Below are 27934 nucleotides of genomic sequence, written 5' to 3' on the forward strand. Positions count from 1 at the left end.
TCAATCCAGGATTGATGAAAGTCTACTAAATAATAAAAATGATAATAATAATATTGATTTTTACTTTAGCTTGAAATTTTACGATTTTCAGGTATACTATTAATACTGAAAGAAAGTTTTTTTTTTAAATTTTTACACTTTTTACTTGATAGTACAAAGCTCTATATATACTTTTGCGACGAAATTATGGTGCCCTGCTACCTTGCTTTTCTCTATTTTTGTCTCGCTTATTAGCGTTGATGAAGTTTATATTTAGTTATACAACTTGCCATGAAGATAAGGAAGTTTCTTTCGAACCAAGTATGATTGGTTTAAATGTAATGACCTTCATATTGTACGAAATTAACGATATCTGTAAAAAAAAGTTTTTCCTCTCAAAAATACCGAAAACTTGGCTCGTTTACTTAGAGGTTTCTTTTTTTATTCTTACTTTTTGTATGTATACAATTTATAAATGTTTTATAGAAATATCATACTATAAAGTTGCCCTTCGGAAATACGCTTATTTTATAGTTTATGGGTATATTGAGCTTTCAAAATCGTCAACGATGCTTCCATCTCACAAATCTTCTCTTTTGCAAGGCATCATACTCGTTCCTTCATGACATATATAAACGTGCCTCTATAGTAATTGTAATAAGACCCGCAGTACTTCGCTGTTTGTTACATCATTTATTATAGCAAATATTATTATTTTTTTTGCTAATTAGCTATTTTAATTACGTTGTATTTATGCATTACTAACGTTGTTAGGTTTACTTTGCTATGGTAACTTTATAAATTTTAGCAAATATCATTGGTTTTTCTTGCCAAAAAGCTATGTTAGTTTCATTATTATTGTGCGCTACTTATTCTTTCATCCAATTAGGGGTTTATTCACTATTTAACATGTTTTCGAGTCACGAGCTGGATTCATTGCATATCCATCTGGACGCCGCTGGCCAGTTAATTCTGAAGAAATTACACGAGGAATACTTGAACCAGCATAAATACACCGGAAAATATTAATAATACTAAATAAAATATTAGATTGTTTATCATCATATTAATATTATTACGAAAGATAATATAATAATGACTGTTAAGAGACTTGCTACGCCTAATGGTTTGGCAACAGCTAACATATGACTCTTTTCTAACCGCGACAATTTCTGATAAAATTTCTCGTGAACCTTTCTCGCTAAAATATATCTTTCTGAGTATTTTTATCATGTCTATCATTTATATAATTTTTTCTATATTATCTGGCTTCTTTTTATATAGTTTCCTTTATCTTTTCACTCGGCAGCGTAGGTCACTTAACCTATTTATTAAGTATCTTTTCTCCATTTTTTAAAAGAGAAATAGTTAAGAAGAGGGACGATATAAACATGGTAAACTTTAATCAAGTAATTTGTAATTATTGTTTAAAAGTCCGCGCTTAATTAAATTTTACGTACCACGGTTATAATGTCTTGTAAATTTATTAAAAGGTATTTAAAGTAAATTAACTTTTCTACTCGGGTAATTATAATTATCCAAAGCATTTTAAAGCTGCAGGTGTGAAGAAAGCACGTGACATAGATTTTTATATTAGAATTCAAGCCAACAACTTGTACAGTTATCAATTTTTGTACCCTCATCTCAAGTTTCTTTCAGTTAGAAATGGTATGAAAGGTATAAGATTTGCACTCATCTTTTTTTGATAAAGGTGTTTAAAGGCTATAAACTCAGAAAATGGGTTGTAGCTTCACTAATTGTGGTTGAAATAATATAGAGAGCTACGTTGGCTAAATTATTGCTATAAATTAGAGTGACTAAGTGTACTGCTTTTCACAAGTAGTTGTTTATAGAAAGTTCCATTGTTGCGAGTACAGTCAAGTCAAAAGCCGAAATCCCAGGATTGTAAAATATCGATTTTGTTAAAACTTTGAAAAGTGTGCATATAGCAAGGCAAGTGCAATTAAAAGTTAGCGGACTTATATTTAAACTTATGAAAGTGTGTCGGTTTTCTTAGTTATAAGTTATCAAGTTTCAAAAGGGCCATTTTGAGTTGAATAAGGATCGTATGCATTTCACTGCTTGTTCTAATATATTGCAAACTTTTGTTATATTTTATATAACTAAGCTAAAAGTTTGTAGATAGCTAAAGAACGAAAGTTGATAGCGGAGAAACACCTACCTAATTTTAAGGTGTTCATTTGAGTTTAAAATATGTGCATTGCTAACTAAAGCGTTTGTCCTGGAATGAAACGTACGGTGGGCATAAATGTAGAAGCGAGAAATATATGTGGCAGTTACCCATAAACTTTTATGCAAAAAGTTATGAAATCTGTGACTTTACGAGTTATATAATGGTTAGAAAACTAGCTTATTAAAGATTACATTAAGTTTAGTTTTAAATCAGCAGAATTTGAATAATTAAAGTTTTGCACTTTTTTCAACATGAAACAAAAAATGTAATTTCAGTTAAAACATGTTTAGCCAAAGTTAAAGCAAAGTAAACTGAAAAATTATTATTTTCTCTATCTTTAATATGAAGAACCTTTAAAATATTTTTAAAATCTCAACGGTTGCGCCAGAAAATGAGAATTATGGGTAAGAATGATTCTAAAAAGTGTTACCTCGAAACGTGAACACTGCAACTTAGTTTATAAGGCTTCTCAAAAAATTTAAACTTAAATAGCAATAAGTAACTAAAATAACCTTTGCTTTACTGTGTTGTCGAGCTCTATGTCAAAGAAATGTAGACAATTTTAAACTTTAAATAATAATATCTATAGACTTTCAGGAGGTGAGCTATTTTAAATTATTTATGCAGTTTATTTTCCCCGCTTTCCCTGGCTTGAGGCTAATCTATAAACTGATAGATTACGTTATAAAAAACAAAAATTTTCAATTTTGCATGTGTTTTTTAATTTTAAACAATTGAAATTTATATTTTTTTAAGTAATAATTTATAAAAAACTACGTCTATTAATAATGTTGAAAAAGTACCAAGAAATAAAAAAGTTTTATTCATACCCGTATATGGTTGGTTTAAACCTTAATAAAGAGTGTATGCCTTTTTATATTTTTTTAAACATTTTGAAGTTCTATAAGGGTGAGTACAATACAGTTTTTTAATAAATATCCTGATAATTAGCTCTTGCTGTATAAACTTTTAAAACAGTTACACTTTTCCATTGTTAACAATTTCATGAATAAGCCTTCAATGATGAGCAGCTACGAAAATGACTTTTTCAGTAAACTGAATAGCTGGTTGTAAGTGATCTTATTTATTTTCAGTTGAACAATTACAAAGAAGACAAGACATTAAACTATTTGTTAACTTTCACTTTAAAGGTATGAGAATATACAAGGCTTTAAATATATGGACTCTAAAGATTTGTTGTCTTGGGGTACATTGCTAGTTTGAGAAAATACAATAGTTTCCATAGCAATAATTAATATTATATAATAAAGTGGGCTTTCTGGCTGGCGTATCACTGACATTCACTATTATCTATTTCTACATACAAGGAGAATTATTAGGGAAAGCGGCCAAGTCTCCTTACTTTAAAAACTAGAGCCTTTTTTGAAGAATTTCAATAACTTTTCTTATTATCGATAGACAGTCCAAAAGAAATACCTTAAGTAATTCTAGAATTCTTAATAATCCCGTTAAAGTTGAAACTCCCACTAGACAAACACGCACTTTACGATCGAGAACGCAAGAGGATAAACCCAAAAGTAAATTTTTTATAATTAAGCAAAAATTTTTACTTGTAACAAACAAATTAAATTTAATTTTGTATTTTTTCATTTTTTTTTTATGGGCAGAAAGCAGCCTAACTCCCAAGTATTCTAAAAGTCAACTGCAACATTTAAAAAATGAAGAACTCAAAAAAATTCTTCTAGATTATGGATCGACGCCTTCTGGAAATAAATCTCAAATGGTTGAAAGCATTTTAAAAAAACAAGAAAAAACATAGTCGCTAATTTTGAGGTTGATAATAAAATTTTAGTTGAAGAACTTAATTAAAGAAAGTGAAATTATTTCTTTTTTAGCAAAAAAGCTTCTAAGGATTTTTAGATGCAAGCAAAAGTTAAAATCCTTCAATTTTCGAAATCTGCGAAGTGATTTTTAACTTTAGCAATTACCATTTCCTAATAAAAATATTATTTCAAGTTGATTTTAACTAACTTAGCAACTTGCGAGTTTAAAGAAGATTAAGTTTAGATATTAATTATGTTACAAACTTTTTTTACCATACTAAAATATTTTAATTATAATTTATAATAAAACTATAAGCATATAACGGTAAATCTCAGGGTCAAAACTGCTAAAGTATCTTTTTTAAAATTTAATTGTTGTCGGCTTGTTGAACCAAGTGCTTGTTTTTCATTCTTTTGAAAAAAAATTCAAAGCATTATAGATTTTTATAACAAGTGACTTTTTTAATTAACAATTAAAAGCTCGAGTTTATAAGTTTATAAAAATTAAGGTCGTCAAGTTTTGATATAGGTAAAAGGGTTGAGTCTAAAAATAAAGGTTCTACAAGTACTTTTTTGCCCTTATAGTTTGCTATAAGTGTACAAGATTATTTTTTAACTGTTAATAGAAACAAACAATGCAAGAGCTAAAATCTTTTTTTAAAGTGAGGCTGATGCCAATCCTACATGATTTTTGGTAATAATAATTATAATAGTTATAATAATAATAATAATAATAGGTAGTAGTAGTAGTAGAAAATTTAAAGCAATTACAGCGGCTAAAGCGCATTAATTTTCTGTAAGCAAAAGCATTTCAGTGTGAATAAAGAACATTGATAACACGTTTGCACTCGTATAAAGAGACTTCTAACTTAATGAAATATACTAATAAACAAAATATATTTAACAAGTTTTGAAAAGGAGTTAAAAAGAAAAAATTATCTTGGCAAAAAAAGTAAATAAAAATTAAATAAGGTTGTTATGAAAATGACTTGCATAGCCAGAGGAGAGCTAGTAAGCAAAAAACTTGATAAAAAATAATTTAAAAATACAATTCTCTATATCGAAGCATCTTAACAAGCTACTGACACTAAAAACTTGGAAAAATGCTAGGAAAATTGGATATTCAAATAAAAATAAAAGTATTTTTAATGACCTCGAGAACCAGTCTCGCTTCTTTGAGACTTTAAAAAATCGCTCGTTAGCGCAATTATTTATAAAGAAAATAAATTTGCTTATTTTCGCTTCGTAATGGATAACTCGAAAACTCTAAGTTAGTGTGAGCTGAATTAGTTTAAATTTATAAATCAATGCGTGCTTTCGAGCTGCGCTTGTATATTTAGTAGAAAATTATATATAAACTAGTTGGAAATTTAGGCTAAAAAGTTTACGTAATTAAATATAAAAAATAGTTATTAGATTAACTTAATAATTTTTTTAAAAATTATAATAAATTAAATTAAATTTATTGTTTACTTACATTATAAGTTTCAATTAAAATTATTATATAGCAAAAGTGAGTGAGGAAATATTAAGGGGGAATTTTTAAAAATTAAATAGGCTTAACTCAATAGTGAAAACTAGTAAATGCTTTACGAAAAAATTTGAAATTTGGGCTCTAACAAATTTATATATTTCTCTAGAAAATCTTTATTTTATAATAATTACTAAATAATTACTAAATAAAAAATTTAATACTAGCAGAAATCAATATTAGGAATTTCAGATTAGTTTTATAATTTTTATTGTAAATGGCGCCTATAAATTATAGTTATGGAGAATTATTAATTAAATTTTTTAATATTTTAATATATTTTTTATTAGAAAGCCCTATTTAATTCGTAGTGTTGTTCCAAAACGTTTCTACTTATGAAATTGAGTAACCCTTAAAAGGAAATTGCGGTATGCTTAATAAAATTATATCACTTGAAAAATTTCTTTATAACTTTTTTAAAAGTCGTAAAGTATAACTTTTAAAATTATTATTAAATTAATATAAAAGTGGCATAATAGAAAATAGTTAAGTATTTATATATAAAAAAAGTTGTAGGAAACAGGTATAATAATATTTTAATCCTTAATTGCGACTTCTAAATTCTTCCAATTTTCCAGATCCTTTAATAAAACAGAATATCAGAAATAAATATAGTAAAGTAAAAATATATAAAATAAAAGGGTTATTTAGCTAAATTAAACTCGAATTAAAAACTTTTAAACAGAAAATAAATTAATAACTTTTCAAATTTATAAAAGTATATCTACATTCATTAACTAAAAAAATTATAATAAAAAATAATTAATTTTCATCTTGCTTTATACTCTTCTTATAATTAACTTTTTTAATAAAAAATAATCCTTATAGAGGAATTACCTTTTTGTAAAAATCCAATTGAACTTTTGCATAATCTACAAAAATTTGATGAAGTTCTTTAAATTTTAGATCATCAAAAAACCGAATCTCTTCTAAAGCCGTTCGAGTGTACTCTTCAATCTCTTTTTCAGCTTCAACTGTTTTCTTTTTTTCCTTATAAATAGGATAAAATTTAAATTATAAACTAAATTAAATAAAAGTTATTATATAATTAAATTAAGCAAAAAATTTATTTTTTTTGTTAAAAAAAAGTTATAATTAATTATAATTTATTATCAAAATATATTAATACATAAAAGTATTTAAATATGAAGAAATTTATAGCGATTAAAAGTTAACGATTTTTAAATTTATTGTTTGTTCTTAATAAAAATTTTTATAAATTCATAAATATATAAAAATCTATATTTGTTTCTTGTTTTTTTTTGTACAAAATATAATAATTTTGTAGTTACAGAAATATCACATAAATAAAGAAATCTAATTTTTTTTCCTCCATAATTAAAGGTCCTTCAAAAGTATACTTGTATTATTTTTTGATATTTTCTGTTATTATTATAACTTCGATGTCTTTATTTTATTATAATTTTATAAAAGTCAATAAAATGTATTTAAATCTTTTATAATAATTTAACGGTAATGAAAAAATTATTATCAAAGTTTACAAAAAAATAGTAAATAATCTTACAATTTTTTGTATATTTATAAATATATATATAATAACTTTTCAAGATTATTAATATCTGTATAAAAATTAAATTTATGCCTTATTTTTTTGTGAACTTATTAAGAAGTAAACTCCACTTTTTTATTATATTACGATCTTTATATAAAAAAACGTCTTAAGTTTAATAACTTCTGTATATAAAGTACTTTTATTGGTTGCTCTATGATGTGAAATTGTAAAAAAAAATCTCAATTTTTTTTTTAAACTTTAATAACTTTTAAAAATTATAAGTTTCTCTATATAAATTACTTTTAATTGAGATTCCAAATTTTGTGAAATTATAAAAACCATCTTTTTTAATATGAATTAAAATAAATATTACTTCCTCTAAACATTCTCGTAACAAGTCAAGATGCGCTCGATATTGTTCTGGGGTTTGCCTTTTAAATATTCCCAAAATGCCTATAAAAAGTATAAAAAGAAAAAAGAAAAAATAATTATAAATATAAAATAAAAAATAAAAAATTATTAAAAAAAGTAATAAAACGAAGTTAAAAATGTGTAAACTTTTTTTTTAATATAATTATTTTTATTATTTATATAAAAATTTAAAAGGTTTTGGTTTCATTTACTAAACGACAATAAAAATTAGATTAATTGAAGTTATAAATTAAATGAAAAATTTTATATAAAAATATTCTATTTTATATTAGAAAATTGTTAATTTATTATTGTATGAATTTTTAATATTTTTGTTAGAAATGCAAAAAGATTTTGTTTAATTTAAAAATTTATTTAAAAGTTTTTTTAATTATTATAAAAAAAATTTATATAAATTTATGTACACTTTTTACAATATAATTTTTTTTATTGTTTTATTATAAATATTAAAAATAAAGTCCGTTATTATATAAAACTAATTTGCTTAATAAAATATTTTATTAATTATAAAGTAAAAAATATACAAAAAGTTTTTTAATATAAATAATAAAATTTAAAATACAACTTTAGTTCATAAATATATTTATTTTTGTATTCACCTAAAAACATTTAAATTATAATAGAGATAAGTAGAAAGCTTGAAATAGTTTTACTAAAAATAGTAAAAAAAATTAAAAATTTATAGTAAAAATAAAATTTGACTTTTTATAAAATCTGAAATCGTAAAAAATATTAAATTATTAAAGTAAAAAAAAAATTAAAAAATATAAAAAAATTAAAACCATTTTATATAAAATTTATATTAAAAACAAATAAAACTTTTTAGTTTTTAGAATATTTTAAAAATTATTAAAAAACTAAAAATTTATAATAACAAATAAATTTTACTTCGTTATAAAATTTAAATTCGTTAAATAATATTTTATAAGTAACAAACAACGAATAAATAAAAATAAGAAAATTATATAAAAAATATATTGTAAATATATAAAAAATTTTACTTTACTTACAAAATTTAATTCGGTAAATAATATTTAAAAGTAAAAAAAATTTATGGGAATAAAACTGAAGTTTAAAAGTTAATTAATAAATAAATATATTCAATATTTTTGTAATTTCTTAATAAAATAATATTTTTCAAAAAGAATGTACTAAAAAAATATAACTAATTAAAAATAAATAGAAATACAATTAAAAAAAGTTATGTAATATTTTATAAATATTCAAAAGTTAATTTTTTATTGTCTATAGAAGATTATTAAATATTAATAAACAAAATATTAAGTATAGATATTTAAAAGTTTGCTTGTTAATATTATATAAAATATTTTATTCGAAAGAAATATTTTTATTATTTTATAAAATATAAATTATATTTATTAAAAAAGTTTTTATATAAACTTAAAAATAATATAAAAATTTCTATATATATATAATTTCAAAGAAAAAGTTTACATAAATTCAAAATAATATAACAGAAGTTTGGGTGTTTATACTTTTAATAAAACAATATTTAAATTTAATAAACAACCTTCAAAATAAATAATACTTGTTAAAAAGTTTATATTTATATAAAATTATACAAATTATTATTATAATATATTAAAAAAAAGATATATTTAAATAAATAGTTAATATAAAAATATAAATATCAGAAAAAAAATAATATTACCTATAAAAAGTTCATAAAAAGATCTATATATATAAAATAAACAATATTTATATATTAGATTTTTTCTTTACTTTATAAAAAAAAAGTTAAAATAATGTAAATTTTCTAAAAAAGAATATTAAATAATATATTAAAAAAATTTTGCAAGATAATATTTACTAAATATTTAAAATATAAATTTTATAAAAAATAAATAATAAATAATAAAAATAATATATAAAATATTTAAACAAATATATAAAAAGTTTATATCTTAATATTTTCTAACTAATAAATTCGTATAAAAATATTTTGTAATTATATAAAATATTTTTATATTAAAACATTAATAAATTAATAATTTTCAAATTCAAAAAAAAAAATAATTTCATTATTACCAAAAAATAAAACATAAATTAAAAAAAAGTTTTAAACAAAAAAAAAATATATTTAAAATAAATTAAATATAAAATTAAATTTTTTTTAGTTTATTGAAAATAAAATTATATTATTTTTAAAGCCACAAAAGAAAAATAAAAGAATTTTTCAGAGTAGTAAAATAGTTATAAAAATTTATAAAACATATAAAACTTTAAATTTCTATCAAAATTCAGATAAGCATTATTATAAATAATATAAAAAACTTTTATTAAAAAAAATAAAATATATAAAATTTTTTATTATTTGTATAAAATTTTTATAAAGAGAAGAAGGCGACGTTAAAATTTCACGATAAAATATATATAAGTTACAGTCTACAAATAATATTATTATTCTTATTTACAATGAAGTTGAATAAAATTCAAATAAAAATTTATAAAATAGTCAACCAAAAATACTAATAAAATTACAAAAAAAATATAAAAAATATTAAACTTTTATAAAATATTATAACATTATTATTTTTATTTTTATTTAAAAAATATATAAATTAATAATTTAGAATAAAATCTAAAAATCTACGAAAAAAAGTTTATAGGGTATTCACATCTAAATACTTGTAATATTTTAAAAATATTATATGAAAAATATTAAACTTTTACAAAATATTAAAATATATTTCTTTTACTTATAAATAAAAAATGATATTAAATATAAAATTTGCAAATTACAAAAAAAAATTTATAATTCATAAATACTTATAAAATTTAAAAAGATATTATATGCAAAATATACTAAACTTTAACAAATAGTAAATAGTTTATTTATATTTTAAAATAAAAATATAATAAAATTATCTTGTAAAATTTAACAAATTCACTTATAAAGGTTTATAAAATACTCAAACAACCGAAATTTCCGTCTTCAGAAAGTTCGTGTTCTTGCAATTCGCGAATCTAAAAAAAAAAAGTAAAGTCATAGATAATTTACTTTTTATAGAAAATCTACTTTTTTTAATTATATAATTTTGTCATAATATAAAATAAAAAAAGTAAAAAATTATTAATATTTAAATTAGTCTCCATTAAAAAAAAAATTTATGAAACAAAAAAATCATAAATAAAAATAAAAAATAATAAAATTATATATAACTTTAATATAAAATAAAAAAAAAGTTGTAAGTTTTAAAATTTCGTTTAACTTTTAAAAATAAAAAAAAAACTCAAATTATTATTTTAAAAACTAAAAAAAGTATAAAAATTATTACGATGATTTTAATTATGCACTCATTGGCAACCCTCGAGGGCTAAATGTGTTAGGTATATGGTATGGCGCGCGCACGACTTTTTTTTATTTTATAATTGGTTGTTTTCGCTTTGGATGTGTTGCTTTTCAAAACTTTATATTTATCATATATATTCTTACTGTGTTTTGAGTTTTTATTAACACTTGATAATAATACGGAAAGGTCTATAATATACTTTATACTCTAATATTATATATACTTTACAACATGTACTAGTTTCGGGGTTTAAGGCTAGTAAAATCAGCAATTAAAATATTGAAAAAAATTGAAAAAAAAAAAAAAAGCAGAAATTTACAATTTTTTTAATTATAATAAATTTATGAAAAATTAAAATATCAAAATTATTGGCTTAAAAATTCTTCACAATTATTAAAGCCTTCAAAGCAATTATTTTATTGGAAAAAAAACTACTCTGCAAAAAAAAACGCTTAGCTCTTTGAATTTTAAAAAAAATTATTTATTATTATTATTTGAAACACAAAAAACGTTAAATATTTTACTAATATTATTAAGAAAATTTAAATTTATTAATTTATATTAAGAAATATTGCCTTATTAGCATATAAATCGGCTTGTTTTTCAGCAGAGATTTTCTTTTTATGGTATTTTCGAACAACTTCCTATCATATATATAAATATAAAAGTAATTTTTAAAATTTTATAAAAAGTAAATTTAATCAAAAGTAAATTTAAACTTATAAATAAAATTAATCAAAAATAAAAATATCTTGTAATTCAAATTAATCTTGAAGATAATTTTTAAAAACAAAAGTATAACTATTAAAAAAAATACAAAAAACTATAGATCGTTACAAGGGGAAAAAATATATTTTTAAAATTATTAATAAAAATCTTTAAGAAAAAACTTGGAATTAAACTGGTTATATAAAAAAACCATATATTTATATAAAAAATTTTCAATTAATAAGTTAACTAACTAAATGTAAAACATTTAATTAAATTTTTTTAGTGTGAAAAACAATGAGAAAATTTATAAAGTAAAGAATTTTTATAAATTATTTAATTTTAAAAGATTCACTTGAATATAAGTGAATTTAGATAATAAAATTATAAAGGAAAAGGATAGAAAATTTTTTAAGTATTGTAAATTATAAATATTTAAATTTAGATTAAAAAATTAAAAAAATAGAAAATTTATTAGTTAAAATACGTTAAAATAATTTAATTCCGATAAAAAAAGTTAAAAGAAAAAAAGAAAAATATTTTCAAATTATAAATTTATAATGTTAAATATAGATAATAAGAGTGGATAGCTTTTTCAAATTATAAGTTAAATATAATATTTAGATTAAAAAATTTATAGAGAATAAAAATAAGAAATTTTAAATTATTATAAATTAAAAAAATTAGATTTAGATAAAAAATTTATAAAAGACAAGGAATTAAAAATTATTTGTAATATTATAAACAATTAATTTGAGATTAAAAAATTTAAAAGGAAAAAATACATTAAACATTTAAAATTAAAAATAAATAAATGAAAAATTATATAAAAATTATAATAATCGAAAACTTACGACAACAGAATCCATTAAACCAATATATTCTTTCAATACATTTATAAAAGAAATCTTTTCCTCATTATATTTCTTTTTCAAAAGAGACGATTCCTTTTCAAAAAAAATACCTAACCGAGTGAAGATATAAAAAAAGTAATTGACTATAACTTTTAGATAATTTTGTTCTGTAAAAGTTCAATATATAAAAAAACTGGAAATTTATAAAACATTGTTGAACAAAAAAAAAGTTATAAAGTTTTCCAGCCAAAAATTTTTATTATAAAAATATTAAATTAATAATTTTGGATTTTATTTTTATGTAAAAATAAATTGTAGAATAAATAAGTATTCAAAGTTTAAAATAATTAATTATGGAAACTTTTTTAAATTAACGGCAAAAGCTATAAAAAAGAAAAGTTGCTTTCCAGTTTTTAATAAGAAATCTTTATTTCTTGAATCAAATTCGCTTAATTTAATTAAAGCTCGACAATTTTTATCAAATTCAAAAGATATATCTAAAAAAAAAATTAATTTAAATATAAAATAAAATCTGTACTGAATAACTATAAATTTATATAAAATACCCAAATTATTAGAATTTAACAATGAAAAATTTTTAACAAAAAACTGAAGAGCTTTCTTTGTTGATTTCGCCTTTGAATTTTTGTTTAAAAGTTCAAATGAAGGTTCTTTAGCCTGCAAGCAGAAGCCATTAGAATAAATAAAGAATATGTATATGCGTAGGAAAGCTGCCTTTCGTTGAGGTATGAAGTTTAGAGCTCTAGCTTTCACAGGCGTCTACGTTATATTTAAAAAAATAAAACATAAGTTATATATAATAATATAATTAAAGTTAAAATAAAAAGTTTAAAAAAAAAACCCATTCTTCGGCGGAAAGAAATTGACAAAAGTATTCATCTTCCAACAATTTAGGATGAGAGGAAGTTCGTCTAAAATAATATAAATAAACTTTTATTACATAACATATAAATTAAATAAAACTTTACCGAAGAAATGTCTGGAGACCTAATTTTCTTTTTTCTATATAAGCAGCGTCTTTTAAAGATAAGAAATCTTTAGGAGGCAGCGGAGGCAGTACGACGGCAGGATATTTGTTTGAAAGATATTCTCGCAAAGAAACAAATTCCGAAAAACGACGCCAAACTTTGTGTTCTCCTGGTGATATTTTTGTTCCTGAGTTGCACTATCATGCTTACAATAAGATGTAAAAAGTATAATGATAAAATCTTAAAACATTACTCGTGTTATAACTAAATAAACAGTGTAGGTTTTATTTCCACGACTACGTTTCTCGTTATCTTCAATGCATAGCTCTACTTTCATTATTATTAAAAGTATTAGGTTACAGATTGACTATTATAAAATAGTTGAAAGCGCAGCAAGAGCAAAACAAGGAAAGAAGCTATCACATTAAAAGGCTGATATGGTTGGTTTTAAGGCAATATAATAGTTTGTAGATATTTTTAATTTTTTATTGCTGGAGCTGCTTTACACGTAAAGGCCCTTATTAATAGCTTGGTCTTCCGCTTCTATAATGTAGCTATACGACTATAGTATAGAAAAATTCAAGTTTGAAGTCCTATTAATATTAAGAGAAAATAGTCTTCGTTATATATAATATTTTAGCCATGAAAAGAGGTAGGTGTAGGATTGGTTCTCCAATTTTATAAAATACTTTATCTTTCTTGTCGTCCAAAGGAAAGTCAACATTGAATATAAAAAACTTGTTATCTTGTAAAAACTATTCCTTAGTAAACCCTTAGGCTTGTAAGATTAAACCGCTTAAAAAACAAAAGAATAAAGCCCAAAAAAAACTAGAAAAATATATATTTTGCTTTTTTTAATAAATAAGAAAACTTAAAAATGCGCTATCTTTTTACTATTGTCATTACGCAAATATAGAGTAAAATTAAGGGAAGAATGTAAGCTAAGGCCTCTTTACTTTTATTAACTGAGCGTTAAAAAAATATTAATGTCAGATTTCCTTGTTAAAAATAAATAATGATAAGCCGCTAAGTTTTCTTTGCTCATAAAATACCCACGGAACTTTAAGCTTCTGATATAACCAACTAACAGCTGAGTATTATACGGTACGCTATGAATTTAATATACTACAAGTCCGCGTATTTTTATAGCTTCGTTCTTTCATATTAGTAAATGCCGGTATTTTATAAGGTTTTCTTATTATCTTTACACCGATGTAACCGAGTGCTAACTTTACTTTCTTTTTAGTTATTTTTAAAATGGTTTCTTTGTTTATAATAGCCAAAGTCTTTAAAGGCCTGAGATAAACTTTTTTAGAAAGATTTCTGGAAGTAGTTTGCCTCGGGAAAAGATAAAAGGTTGGGCCTTTAAACCTTTAAGCTACCTCAACTTAGTAAACTATAGACTCTGGACAAAGTAGTCCCATCTACAAGATTAAGAAAGCGTCGAATTCGTGTATCCATAACAGGTTAACACACTTTTATAAAATTGCAGTTAATCTCAAATTTTAGAAATTTACGAGGTTGTAGTGTTATAAATTTTATGGTCTTCACAAGCTTTTTATAATCTAGTTTTGCTAAAAGAAAAATAATATGGAAATATGAAAGGAACCTCAGTAACTTTAGGCGTTACCCAGGTAAGGCTGAACTTATATTAAAAAGTAATGTAAAACAATCCTTACGACCCATGTAGTTATAAAAAAGGAGAGCATGAAAAGCGCAGTAACAAAAAATGTAAAAAAATTATGTACTAAAACTTCGAGCGTATATATTTAAGTAGATGTATATTCATTTTAAACTTAACAAGTGAGTTTTAATCTTACTAAGTGTAAAAAAATTAAAATCCAAAAAAAAAACCTTTTTGTTGTAGGCTACATAAAAATATAAATAACAATTGGAAAAAGGTCAAATATTATATATTAAACAAGATAATAAAAATGTAAAAGCGAAATGTTAGGTTGGGAAGGATTTTTATGTAATCCAAAAAGTTTAAGTATTTAATTGAGTTCTTTAACTAAATCTTGTTGTCTTAATTTCAAATTTTTCAAGCAAGTTTGCCATTGTAATAATTTTTGACGATTTCTAAAAAGAATAAGTGTTATAAAAAAACCAAAGAAAACTAGAGAGTGTGCAAAACTTTAATAATAAAATCTCCTTATCATTTATGTCATCTTCAAGAGTTTTAATTTGAGCTTCAAGTTGCTGAAGGGGATAACTCGTACAATAATTCTTTAAACTTAACAATGCAGCTTTAATTTAAAATAAGTAAATCAAAACCAATTAGTTATGAAAATACTATTTATTTCACACTTTCCAGTTGCTTAGCATTTGTAACCATTTCTGCCATAAGAGAGTTCAAGTCTTTGGTTAACACATAAAATTTATAGTATATTACATATAGGAATATGACTCTACAACGTTGAAAGATAAACACTTTGTTAACTCTCGCAAAAATAATATATATAATATACTTTCAGTGTTTGTTTTATAGTCGTGAGTTGTAACGTCATCCATTCTTGACTTAACTAAATTATTATGAAAACAAAGCTTAATAAGCTATACTAAAATTAACAAAAATAAGCGATAGTTTACATATATAAATATAAAGAGTCACCATAGCATTATACCAACCTAATACATCTGAAGAATCTTTTTTTCCTACTATTAAGCAAATGGAAGCTTTAAAACTCTGTATTACTTTATTATATGTTTCCAGCTTGACTCCAAAGTATTCAGGCTCCATACCAACAAGCCCTCCTTCAGCCTGGCCATAAAAGTTTCGTAACGTGCTACTATAGTTGCTAGCAAATCCTTGCTTGTAGTCATTTAAACTGTTTCGTGCCGTATGATAGGATATGAGAAATAAAGAATAGAAGTATAGAGAAAAACAGAAATGTGATTCAAAGAGAAAAAGAGATGCTGGCTTATAAGAAAAATTTAAAATATTAACTAAATATCTTTGGGATCAACGAAGAATGTCCGAGATGAAGCTCTTTATTAAAACTGCTAGCAGGACAAGTAGAATCTGGAAGAAAAAAACTTTGAGGTTAAATTTTTCTTAAGTGGTGGACGACTTTTTAAACATCGAAGAAACTGACTTAAGGGGACAGGTCATGAACTTGGCGTTCTGGAGCGAAAGAAATTAAGCAGGTAGAAGTATAGTCTGTCGCTAAAATGAAGCGTTTAAAGTAAATTTAAGATAAGTACTAACTCTTATAAGATATATGTAAGTCGAGCTTAGATGCCAGAAAGAAAATATAATCGGTGGTTTTAACAAGTAAAAGTAGGCAGGATTTTGGAATTACTCAATGTAAATAAGGTGATAAGGCTGTTGGAGATTTGTCACAAAGTCATAAGCTCATTAAATGCGTGAACCTAATGGTAATGGAAGGGGACTCACTTTAAAATTTGGTGGTTAAAAAAAAAAGTTAGGAAAGCATGCATCCTTTGAATACAATAAAAAAAAGGTGGTTAAATCAATCTTTACAAAAAGATGAAAGAAGTTTACTGAGTAACTAACTGAGGACAGGAAGCGTCATTAGTTGATGTAGATGGAAATTATCAAAACAAGCTAAAACTGTTAAGAGTGACACTAAATGAAAGGCTCCACTCAGCGTGCGTAAGTAGATGATGAAGGAATTTTTATATAAAATAGTGGAGTGACTAGAGAGTGCGAAAAAAAAAAATGGGCTTTTAGGATATTAGACCCCACTAATAACTACAAATGGAATCCCAGTCATGTCGTTTAAAATCCTAAATACAAAAAATCCAAAGCCGACTGAATTTAAGATGAGCGATGCTCCACAAGCTCTCTGATGAAATTTTAATCAATTATTTGTTAGCATTTTCATACAACAAAGCACAAGCATTAACACCGTATTTTTTGTCAAAAAGATTATAATTTATATGGAATATAATTATAATTCCGACATCTCCATTGGCTGAAAAATTCAGAATCATTACCTCAGGTTTCTGGAAATTATCCGAACTACTATAAATATAGAGCACGGAACCGTTGTTCAAAGCAGTGTTGTTTTAGTTTGTTACTGTTCATATTTAATACTTTCAATAAGCGGTACTTAGTAAAAAATTAAGCGTTCTGAAAAAGCGGTTTAATTTATTAATAAGAAGCAATAACTAATTCATTATTTCAGACAACGCGAAGAGATTTTATCAAAAATCATATATTTTGGTATATGAAATTATTTTGCTTACGATGCAGAATATTAAATGCATTTTTTGAGTGCTAGCGGTTCATTATTTACATGGGCTTGCCTATTAAATGTTTCGCTTGGTGAGCAGCAAGAACAGTTACGATGAACATTTTTAAATTCATTAAAGCCGTTGGAACAGTATAAATATTACACCATAAAGCTCCGTAAAAGAAAGCAATATCGCAACTCAGTAAAGTAGAGAATTCACGAACGAGGAGATAAGCGCATACAATTTTTTGAAATGTTATTATTAAAATTCAAATCCTCATAACGAGTATCAATGAGCATAAGTGCAAAACACCAGTCTGCAGACAGCAAACGAAATGTATTTTTTTTGCTGTACTCGTAGTGATGTTACTTTTGAATGCGCATCTCACGCCCGAGCAGATTATTAATAGTCCTGAAAGGTCTTGCACACATAGCCGTGCAAGTGCAACGTTGCCCATGAACAGCTAGTTCTTCGCACACATTAGCGCTTGCGTTACCGCTCTGACTTTCTCCGTAAGGTATGCGCGGTGTGATCGCAAGACAGTCTGTTAGTGACGATCCCAAAAGTATTGGGCTTAAGGATTTTAAGGGTTTCCTTACCTTAAAGGAATTGTATTGAGCGCTTTGTTCTCTACAGCGTTTATCGCAGCAGGTCTTGTCTGTTAATTCGCGCTTTTTGACGATGCATAGATGCTACGTCGTTAGTATAAAGTGCGGTTCATAGGGGATGTGATTTATGTATATAGCTTTAACAGAAGTAGGAGGAGCAAAGACTCGTGGGACCTTACTGCTGGCCTGACTGACGGCGCAGTGCCAATAAGAATGACGCTCCACTGCTATTTAAGAACTATTTGGGTTGTAGACGTTGCGGAAGACTGCGAGCCATCCGATAACAAAAGGCGCATATGTGCTCTGGTAGCCGGAAATAAGAGTTCTCATGGTAGGTTAGTATTTAAGCAGTAACATGTACAATCAGCGCCGCAAATTTAATTTTCGCTGACGCAGCTTAGCAACAGTTTACAAAGCGTGTTAACATCTGGGGTAAACGAATAAAACCAATTAAGTGGTCCGGTAGAAGGTCAGGGCAGTACCTAATTTCGTGGCTGCAAAGTCTTGCTAACTATTGGTTGCGTGCCCTATTTATCTAGTGTTATAATCTATTATATTCAAGCTTAGGGGACGGTTTTCTGTGAAGCTGTTAGTTCGCATTAGAACGCCATCAAGCAGAGAGAGAGGGCCAAAGCGGTATAAAGAGCAGTAAAAAATTTAAAACGCGTTGGGCAGTAGCACATCCAAATTAGTCGCAAGTAAACCAAAGTATAGTTTCTCGACTTCATGCAAGTTATACATAATCCGACACCTTTAGTCGGTAGGCCTATTGGGTTAAAAAGAGACAGGTTTTACAGGACCAGAATAGCAATGCCTTTGTTGCAATACGAAATGTAGTTGCAGAGCAAGGATGATATTTACACCAACGCGTTACAACGATTTCAGAAGCCCCTCTTATTTGAAGCCTAAGGCATTATCATTTCTACTAAAAAAGTCTCAGGTGCAAAATAAACTAGGCTAGCAAATTTTTTCAAACCTATTTAGCGCTTTTGGAATGAGTCGCGGAACTTTTAGCAATGTGCAGTCAAGTGACCGTTTAACACTGAGCTACCGAGGAGTGACGTTAGATATCCAGCTCTAGGGTCAATGCGCCAGTTTACCTAAACATTAGTATATGCAATTGTTCTTCAGCAGTGCACATTCACAATAAATATGAAGGCCACAAAGGTCTTGTAACTGAGAGAAATAAAAACATTCAAGGATTATAATCGGAATATTATGCGGTTTTATTATACTGCGGCATGTTAAGGAAGTAACAGAAGTTAAGAAGGCCACTGGATCTAAGCATGAATTTTGATTTTTCTAGTTGCGACGGTAGCCCAACGATCACGGAAATTTAATTAAGGAAAAATTTCAGAAGCTAATAGCACTAAGAAGACGCCTAAAGTATATAATAACTTTACTAGACGTACAGTATGTTTGTCTAGGGGAAAGGCGGCCGCAAAATAGCAGCAGCATAGTGAGAAGTATTAAAAAATGTTGACGTTGATTAAAATTGCACGGACTAGAGAGAAGTTACGTTAGTTTAAAAATGGGCGAGAGAGAGAGGCTTAAAAATAGTGACCAATATCTTTACTGCTTTTTTGGAGGAAACTTTGGTGGTGTAGGGATAACGGGGAAACAAGTAACAATAAATTATAGAAAGTGAATATATATGCTCTTCTATAGGGGATCGAGTTATTCTTAAGTAAAAATGACCTAGAAAAGTTTGGATTTAGGCCGTCTAGGAAAGATAAAACACTTTCAAACAAAGCAACAAAAAGCGAGGGACCCATAGTTTGCGATAGACATGCTAAAAAAACGGTCATAAAAAATAGTTTGGTGAAGCGTTAAGACGGACTGGCTTGGCATATTATCTTTACTAGCATTGACCTGGGCCTTACGAAAATTGTTCTGAAGGTTCGCGGTTTGGACAAGCTGTGTAGCTTAGTGAAGGCACTTCAATTATGGCATGCTTCGTGCAACGTTTAATGTATTAAAAATTATACATACATCTAAACAATAATAAACCCACACAGAAATAATGATTAAAAGATAAACCAATTAAAAATATAAACTAATATACTTTCTGTTGTAAAGATCCCCCGGAAACCAATGATGAAGGCTTGAAACGCTAGTAAATCGCTATGACTACTTTTTCAGATTAAAAGACTGAAAGGTAATTAATTAGTGTCATTTGAACTATAAAATGTATGATTATTGTACTAGCGGACGATATTATATGTACATACACATAATTAAAGAGTTATGGGGTTTTTTCCTATTCGCGCTTCTCTGCTTTGTAGTTGTTCGTTTTAGTCTGCAGGGCTTCGTAATTGGTTAAAACTTAAACCGAAACTAACCAACCAAACAAAGTTAACCCAATTAGTAACCTAAAGGGTTACTAATAACACGAAGCATTACTGTTAAAACATTTTTAATTTAAAGAATTTTAAATTTAATCTAAGCAAGTATACATAAATGAAAAAAATTGTTTTTTAACATTTTGTGAATGTTTATAAATGGCTTAAATACCTATAATAATAGAACTCCCCTCTTTTAGTTTTCGCCTTCTCAGTTGTTAGTGCTGTTTTAATTTAGTTACGGAAAGGCATGTTTTTGGCTTTAAAAGAGGAGTCTGCAAAATAAAAAAACTGGGTGATTTAGACCTAAGATCGTTAATGGGCCGAATTAATGTGTTAAGCTCAAGATAAATTCCAATAAATCTCGAAGACAACACACAGTTTTACAACAATGGGTTAGGGGGATAGTAACTCATACAATCTAAGATAGTGGTTCCGAGACTGAGCGCCCTAAAGTTGGAACCAGCTCGAATGACTCTATCCGAGGGAGATACGCCCTATGGCGTAAATAAGAGAGGAAAAAAGATCTTTGAAACGTAAAATTGGTTAGAGAAGTTCAAGCCTAGTAATGAAACATGCTGTAGAAACATGCTGTAGTTGAAAAACTAGCGTACAAGTACGTTACTTGAAGCTATAGATTAAGACCCGGATTACGTGAGGTGATGCACTACAGGGTCTCAATGAGCAATGCACCTCCAGTAGTATAGAGTACCAAAGGAAAGCTCATTAACTTGAAGGCTCTAGGAATAATATTTTCTAGGGTAGACAACGCTAAAAAAGATTTACATCAGCGACTTATTTTTAAGCATCCTAGAAGTATTTTGCGTTCATTTAAAATCAATGTATGAATCGGATCGCAACGGGTTAAAAGAATATACATGTTTTATGCCGATGACAGCTTTATAAGAACAATGGATGAAGCCATACATTATAAGTGCTTATTGAAGTTATTTGTATGGTAAGAGTTTCTTAGAGTTAAATACGTCTAGAGAAATGCAAGTTTGCCGAAAGTTCACTTAAATGGCTTGGTAAGGAAGTATCAATCGAGGTTTGAGGAATCCTGAGGAACCGATTTCAGGCTTTTTTAAATACGAAGAGGCCAAGCGATAAGCAGGAATTAACAAGTTCCCTGCAAGATTTAAATTTTCGGGGTGCTTCCGTTCCGCAGAAAGCCGTAATCTTGGAATTCGTAAATAGTCTACTAAAAAATAAATTTGTTTGTCTGGAAGAAAGAGCAGTAGGAGACGTGGAATAACATATTTTATACTATTAAAAATATATGTGTTAAATTCGTTATTCACAATTACCTTTTAATGATAATTTGGAATAGTGCTTTCTACGTTACAAAGGAAATGTTCACCACATATTTGTAAGTACAAAGTTAAACGATGCTCAAAGAAGATACAGCATTATCGACAGAGAGAGTTTAGCAGTGGCCTGGTGCGCGAATAAACTAGTAGATTTTATAAAATTACGTAGTCAGCAGCTTATAGTGGAGGCAGGCCATTAAAATTAACTTGGTTTACTTGGGAATAAATATGAATACGAAACGGTGAGATGAAAACGAACACAGTAAGTCCAGCAAGTAATAAGTTAAGATAATCGAATTATATAATACATCCGGGAAAGGGAATATTATCTCGGATTTGATATGTAGGTTAATTAAGAACAAGGATAAGAAAGTGGACAAGATTAAATCCAAAGTTGGTAGTAATGAAGAAGTTGAAAAGTTATATTGAAAATTACTATGTTGGAACTAACAAGATAATGCGTTATTTCATACACAATTGGATGGAGAGCTAGCGAGCCTTAGTAATAAGCCTAGAGAGTAGATGCATATAAGAGAAATTTATAAGGGAAACCATAATACATATGACTGTGGATGTTTCCGAAATGCCCCAAAAAATCGCAAAAAAGTCACGAGACGTATTAATTATACTTGTTAAGTATTTTAAATTTGTATGGGACCGGGCATTTAAAAAGCTAGATCCAGAGATGGTAGTTAGAGAGCTAAGAAAAATATTTAATTGAGATGACCTACTAATATTATTAAGGAAAAGAAAACAATATTTTTTTTAGCAGAGAGGAGAAGCAGTTTATAAGAGGGTGTAACACGAAAAAAAAGTAGAGTATGTTACAGTCAATCAAGCTAACGGTATGGCTGAAGGGGCCACCCAAGAATTTGAATAAGGGCTTAATGAATAACTACTGAGAGCAATAGAGTTTTAAAAGAATTGTTAAACTATTTTATTTACTTTTACAACAGGATTCTGAGCTCTTTAGGAGCGTTTAAAGAATACACTAATTTTAACTGGTCCGCACTGAAAGTGTCGAGAGTGATAGAGATGGTGCAACTTTAAAGCCGGATTAAGTTAAGAGGGGACATCGGAAATCTAAGAACTAGAGGCGAAAGACAAAAAAACGTGGATAGAATCATGTAAAAAGGTTACGATATTGGGAAAATACGCTGAAGACCGTTAAGTAGGTGACACAGTGTGCCTTATTTTCAAGGAAGGTAATAGATTAGATTAAGAACATGGGGTTTTTTAACACAAAATATTTAAGGTTCGACTGGATGGGGAAAGATTAAATTTGCCATCGTAATTAGCTTAAGTTAGTGAAAGTGACCCTTATAATGTATAATTACAAGGTGTTAGGACGCTTAATAAACAAAAACTATTTAGCTCAGTTTTTTAATTTTCCTAGTATTCCTGTTAACGAAAAAGACAGATATCAATAAAAAGTAGTATTACTTTAATATATAAGAACTTTTGTGCATAACTCCTGTCAAAGGATACTTAGTAGCAATTCCTCCGAATAGTGCTCTTCATCAGTGGCTCAGTCATACTCTAGAAAAAAGGGGACAGAGTAACTTCATGAAATGGATCTTATTTTGTCCAATAAAAATCATTTATACGACTAGTTTACCGAAATGAAACCTCAAAAATGTAAGTAAACAACTTTTTTACCAATCCGATTTATAAAAACATGTCAACTAATTTTCCTATTAATTGTTTTTAAAAAACAAGCCTTTCAACTTGGAAGGCTGTTTGTAAGTTACTGTGAGTTTTCAGTTAGAGATTCTTCTAGCTCATCAGCACAGATGGTATAACGAAGGAATCTCTTTTTAATATCATATAAGTTATACATGGATTTAACGATAATAATATCTTTTTTGTTATCTTTATACTTGCATGCTTCTTTATCCTCTGAAAAGGTGGTATAAAGTTTTTCTAAAATTCTTTAACGGTGCGAACCATTAAAAGTTTAACTATTTGGCCTCTTTTCAGAAGTCTATGATATAGATTTTTAGTAAGAAGTCAAAAATCCTCTTCAAACGTAAATATGATCTTATTACTGCGTTAGAGTCGCTTTGAGATTTTTTGAGGTGCTAGGAGGATGTGCACTGTCAAAGGTTAAATAAAAATAAGAAATTGAATTCCTTTTTATTAGTTTTACAAGCAGTACTATACTGTCAGAAATAAGTAAATCTAAAAAGGAAATAGAATTGTGTTTTATCATCTCTTAAGTTCAGTTTAGTTTAGCACGTTGTGACATATGGTTGGTAAAGTCAGAAAGTTTAACTTTATCATTATTTACCCTTATGAGCAATGTATCGTTCATGTACCTTTTATATAACTTTATAAAACTTTAAAGTTTCTTAATACGCCAGATATATAGCTCAAACTGGAGCAGCGAAATTGTCCCATAGAAATCTCGTTGATTGTTGGTATAAAGTATCGAAAAGCCGAAAGACATTATTATGTAACAAAAGATGGAACGCTTCGTGGTTTGCACAAAAAAAAATTTTATGGTCTGGAGAGTCTTTCAGAAAAAATTCCACAGAAATCCATAAGTTTTCCATTGGTATACTTTGTATAAAGCGATTCTATTTCTACTAAACATATAAGGCCCTTACTTTTTAACTTGCTATCTGTTAAGGAAAAAAAAACTCTCAGCATTTTTATAAAGAACGGTATTTCACCATTTAGATAAACCTACCATTAGGCTAGGCTTTTATAGAGGGCAATAAAGGTCTTATGGTTGGATTAATTCTTGCGTGACCTAATCAATGAAATTTAGGCATGCTATGAAAATAACTGAGATCTTTTTGCTAAGTCAAATATAACTATTTTAGAAATTTGATATCATAGTTATCTAGGAAAAGTCCTTTATAGATAAGGTATTTTTCCTTCCAAAAGAAACTAATTTTGCCTTTTGTTTCTGAAGTATTGGAAACAGATGACTTTAAATGGTTTTGAATCCTAACAAGTTATTGAAAATTGGTCATACCGGCGGTCCCTTGAGCCTATCTGTCATAAGAAACCTAAGGGGTTTAGCTTATTAATTTCTTTTATTAGATAAGGTGGTTTATCATCTTTCAAAGATATATATCTTTTTTTGAAAAACATGAATTATCAATTATTTTTTCGATAGTGTTAAAAAATAATTTAATAATATCATCTAATAAATTCTTTGAAATAGTTATTCATGCAATAGAAAAAAGTTCTCTCAGCCAATTTCAGACTATGCCTAAAATTCATTAATTAGGTTAAAGAAGTAATCCAGCTATAAGACCTCTAGTTGCCTATCATAATAATCCTGAGGTAGGTTTAGCTAAATGGTTACATTTTAATTTATGGCTATTAAAATATTTAGAATACCGTCCTTTATAAAAAACTCTGAGCACCTTTCAACTTTATTAATAAAAATTAGATTTAAGAGTAATGATATTTTATGTTCAGCAGATATAGAATCGCTTTATACAAGTATATAAATAGAAAACTTACGATTTCTGTAGAATTTTTTCTGAAAGACCCCCCACACCATAAAATTTTTTTTTGTGCAAACCACGAAGAGTTCCATGCTTTGTTACATAAGAGCGTCTTTCGACTTTCTTATACCTCATACCAACAACTAACGGGATTTCTTTGGGCAGTTTCGCTGCTCCAGTTTTAGCTATTTTATATTTGGCGTAGATTGATGCTTAAAGTTCCATAAAGTATATGAAAGGTACATGAATGATACATTGCTCATAAGGGTAAAAAATGATGTAAAGTTAAACTTTCTGACGTAACCATATGTCAAATGTATTAATCTAAACTGAATTATTAAGATTCGTGCAGGAGTTAACAAGTTCTTCTTATTCCTCTATAAACTCCTGAAACTCCTTCAGCTCTATTTTACTTGGTAAAAGAAAAAGATCTTTACACTGAATTCTTATAGTTTATTTGACTGTCCACAGTGGCGGCACTCTACATATTTAGTTTATCCCACGTTTCATAATAAAAACGTTTATTAGCCCACGTGTAGCCCTCCGTAGTTAGCTTGTGACAGTTTTAAGATACAAAGGAGCCTTTAAAAACTTTATATTACCAAAAGCATTATTTTTGCTGGGTTCGGGTGTCTGGTCATGTTTTTGGCTGTTTTTTCCAATTAGTACAATTCATCATCTAAGACCTATAATAATAACAGGTTTCTCTTAATTCTCAACTTCTAGTTTACTATCAAACTTTTCAATAAAAATCATTTAACCCGCATCGAAATCCTTCCCTTTAACTAATTTTTTTATCATAATGCAACTTTATATTACTTCCCAACTGTGACTGTTCATCTAAGTCCATTTTTTTGGTATTACAATTTCTCGAGATTAATGTAAGCTTTTCCTAATTCAGCACATAAACTAAAATTGACACCATCCTACTAGATGAGTTTATACATGTTTGACCCGTCAATAGCGCATATCATGAACAATGGGCCACGGCCTAGTATATTTTACAGTCTTTTGTACTTTTATATGTAGTCTTTATAATTCGACAACCTTCTCAGCATACTCATTTAAAATAATTTTTTTTTGGTTTGAAATACCTTTTAACCATGCATTGTAGTTACAAAGTAAACTTTAACACCTTTACCAGCCATAAAGCGACACTTCACCTTAATCACATGCAGTTTATCTCCTCTGTTCAAACCTTTATAAAGGAAAAAGTCTATACAAAGAGTAGATATCTATCCATGATACTAACACTATATACAGACTTTCCGGCGTTTTTAGCATTTTCGTTATCGACAGTCATCCATTAAATAACAACCTTATATGCTGAGGCGTTCAAAATGCTATTTTCATTTTTTTTCTTTTCCACTAAATCAATTCTCGTTTGTTTGCTTAGATTAAACTAACGTTTTCAGTATAAATTTTCATCGGATGGAAGCCTCGACAATAAATCTACAGTAACGTTATTTTTACCAGACTTTATCCTAATGACTAATAAATATTATACATAATTTATTTAATTCTATTAATTTCTTCTCTCCTAAAAATTCCAGCACCAAACTCATTATCAAATAATTTAAAGGTCAGTTGTTATGCATTAGTTTATTAATGCAACAAGCAACAGCTAAAGTCACCCTACCTGTTAAACTACATAGCTTTAATCTTCATTAACTCGTACGTACACGCGAATACTATAAATTCTCGTATCTTAAATGTAAGACCTCTCTTCTTCCTATTATTAATAACATCAGCCTAATGAATTAGGTCATACGCTTTTTATCAAATTCGTATATAAAGAAGTATATTAAATCAAGGTTGCTTTTATTAACCAATTCAGTCTGTATTCATACCTTTACAAAAGGTCGAAATATGCTTTTATATATGTACAATAAATTTAATTCCACCAGATAAAATTTATCTTTTAGTTTGTATCCAATTGGTAAGGCAGGTCAAATTAAATTTTTTTATATGTTGAATATAAATTTCTCTTTTCTTGTATTTTTGTTGGTTTCACAGGTTTTTAATTAAATTAACCACGGATCAATTCCCCAGTGGAAATTTAGAGGGATAGTGTTTTGTGTTTGTCTTTTGTGTTAATGTATGTGTTTTATGGTTGTCCACTCTATACTTAATGATTATACAACACGTTTTTTGTAATCTGCTTATTTTTTTTTTCTATTTGTGTTTTGTGTTACATTGTTCTTCCACACATAGTTGCTGGTCTAATACTCTTATAACTCTATTTTATAAATCTTCCTACTTGTTATCCCACACTATTTAATTTTTTTTCAAGTTTATTCAGCGGCTTATTAACAACAAAGTCATGAAAGCTACAGCCCTCCAATAGTTTAAAGACTGAAAAAAACAAGATAATTCACCTTCAGACTCTAGCTTAATTATTTTTTTAAAGCTCGAACAGGATCTTCATCAATTTTGACCCGAACTAGTGAGTACTCTCCCATCGACTTTGAAAAACTTGCACTTCTATGTTTTGTATTTTAACACTATAATTCTCTTATCTCTCAGTAAGTTTAAAAAGCGCTTGAGAATGGTTTTCTTTAGATTCTGTAGTCATTAAGCAATCATCTACGTAAATATAAGTATATTGCAAACCAGTTATTTTATTCATATCTCCTAAAAACTCGAGGGCGCATCCACATTAACGAAGGGTAAATTGTCCACCGCATTCCTCCACCGTTGGGCATAGTGGTC

At 26.9% G+C, this 27934-nt stretch overlaps 1 protein-coding gene and 5 long non-coding RNA genes across 7 annotated transcripts; 2 read left to right on the top strand and 4 right to left on the bottom strand.

The window, feature by feature from the left end:
- Positions 1-5: 5 nt before the first annotated feature.
- Positions 6-1037, top strand: LOC135121036 (uncharacterized). Its single transcript, XR_010278829.1, has 5 exons — positions 6-91; positions 153-300; positions 366-410; positions 466-582; positions 869-1037. It is a non-coding gene; the product is annotated as an uncharacterized LOC135121036 (long non-coding RNA).
- A 2123-nt stretch (positions 1038-3160) lies between these two features.
- On the top strand, positions 3161-3949 carry LOC135121012 (uncharacterized). The gene is made up of 5 exons (XR_010278822.1): positions 3161-3243; positions 3325-3380; positions 3445-3526; positions 3593-3711; positions 3802-3949. It is a non-coding gene; the product is annotated as an uncharacterized LOC135121012 (long non-coding RNA).
- Positions 3950-6014: 2065 nt separating this feature from the next.
- On the bottom strand, positions 6015-12356 carry LOC135121014 (uncharacterized). The gene is made up of 6 exons (XM_064045328.1): positions 12310-12356; positions 11323-11391; positions 10376-10421; positions 7375-7454; positions 6326-6478; positions 6015-6069 (listed from the first exon to the last, which is right to left on the bottom strand). Exons 1-6 carry the CDS (start codon positions 12322-12324, stop codon positions 6025-6027), a joined length of 408 nt encoding a protein of 135 aa, XP_063901398.1. The 5' UTR covers positions 12325-12356; the 3' UTR covers positions 6015-6024.
- Positions 12357-12910: 554 nt separating this feature from the next.
- Positions 12911-13670, bottom strand: LOC135121010 (uncharacterized). Of its 2 annotated transcripts, none has more exons than XR_010278820.1 (5): positions 13552-13670; positions 13299-13495; positions 13172-13241; positions 13045-13089; positions 12911-12987 (listed from the first exon to the last, which is right to left on the bottom strand). It is a non-coding gene; the product is annotated as an uncharacterized LOC135121010 (long non-coding RNA). The 2 variants fall into 2 exon arrangements; XR_010278821.1 differs by having other exon boundaries at positions 13299-13503.
- A 1814-nt stretch (positions 13671-15484) lies between these two features.
- LOC135121017 (uncharacterized) lies at positions 15485-15824 on the bottom strand. Its single transcript, XR_010278825.1, has 3 exons — positions 15767-15824; positions 15606-15656; positions 15485-15544 (listed from the first exon to the last, which is right to left on the bottom strand). It is a non-coding gene; the product is annotated as an uncharacterized LOC135121017 (long non-coding RNA).
- A 6433-nt stretch (positions 15825-22257) lies between these two features.
- Positions 22258-23298, bottom strand: LOC135121045 (uncharacterized). Its single transcript, XR_010278836.1, has 4 exons — positions 23218-23298; positions 22899-23159; positions 22587-22848; positions 22258-22458 (listed from the first exon to the last, which is right to left on the bottom strand). It is a non-coding gene; the product is annotated as an uncharacterized LOC135121045 (long non-coding RNA).
- Between the last annotated feature and the right edge of the window lie 4636 nt (positions 23299-27934).

Source organism: Zophobas morio, unplaced genomic scaffold (genome assembly GCF_036711695.1).
Source record: "Zophobas morio isolate AGI-343-1 ecotype UQ-CSIRO unplaced genomic scaffold, CSIRO_AGI_Zmor_V1 ptg000478l, whole genome shotgun sequence".
NCBI lineage: Eukaryota > Metazoa > Arthropoda > Insecta > Coleoptera > Tenebrionidae > Zophobas > Zophobas morio.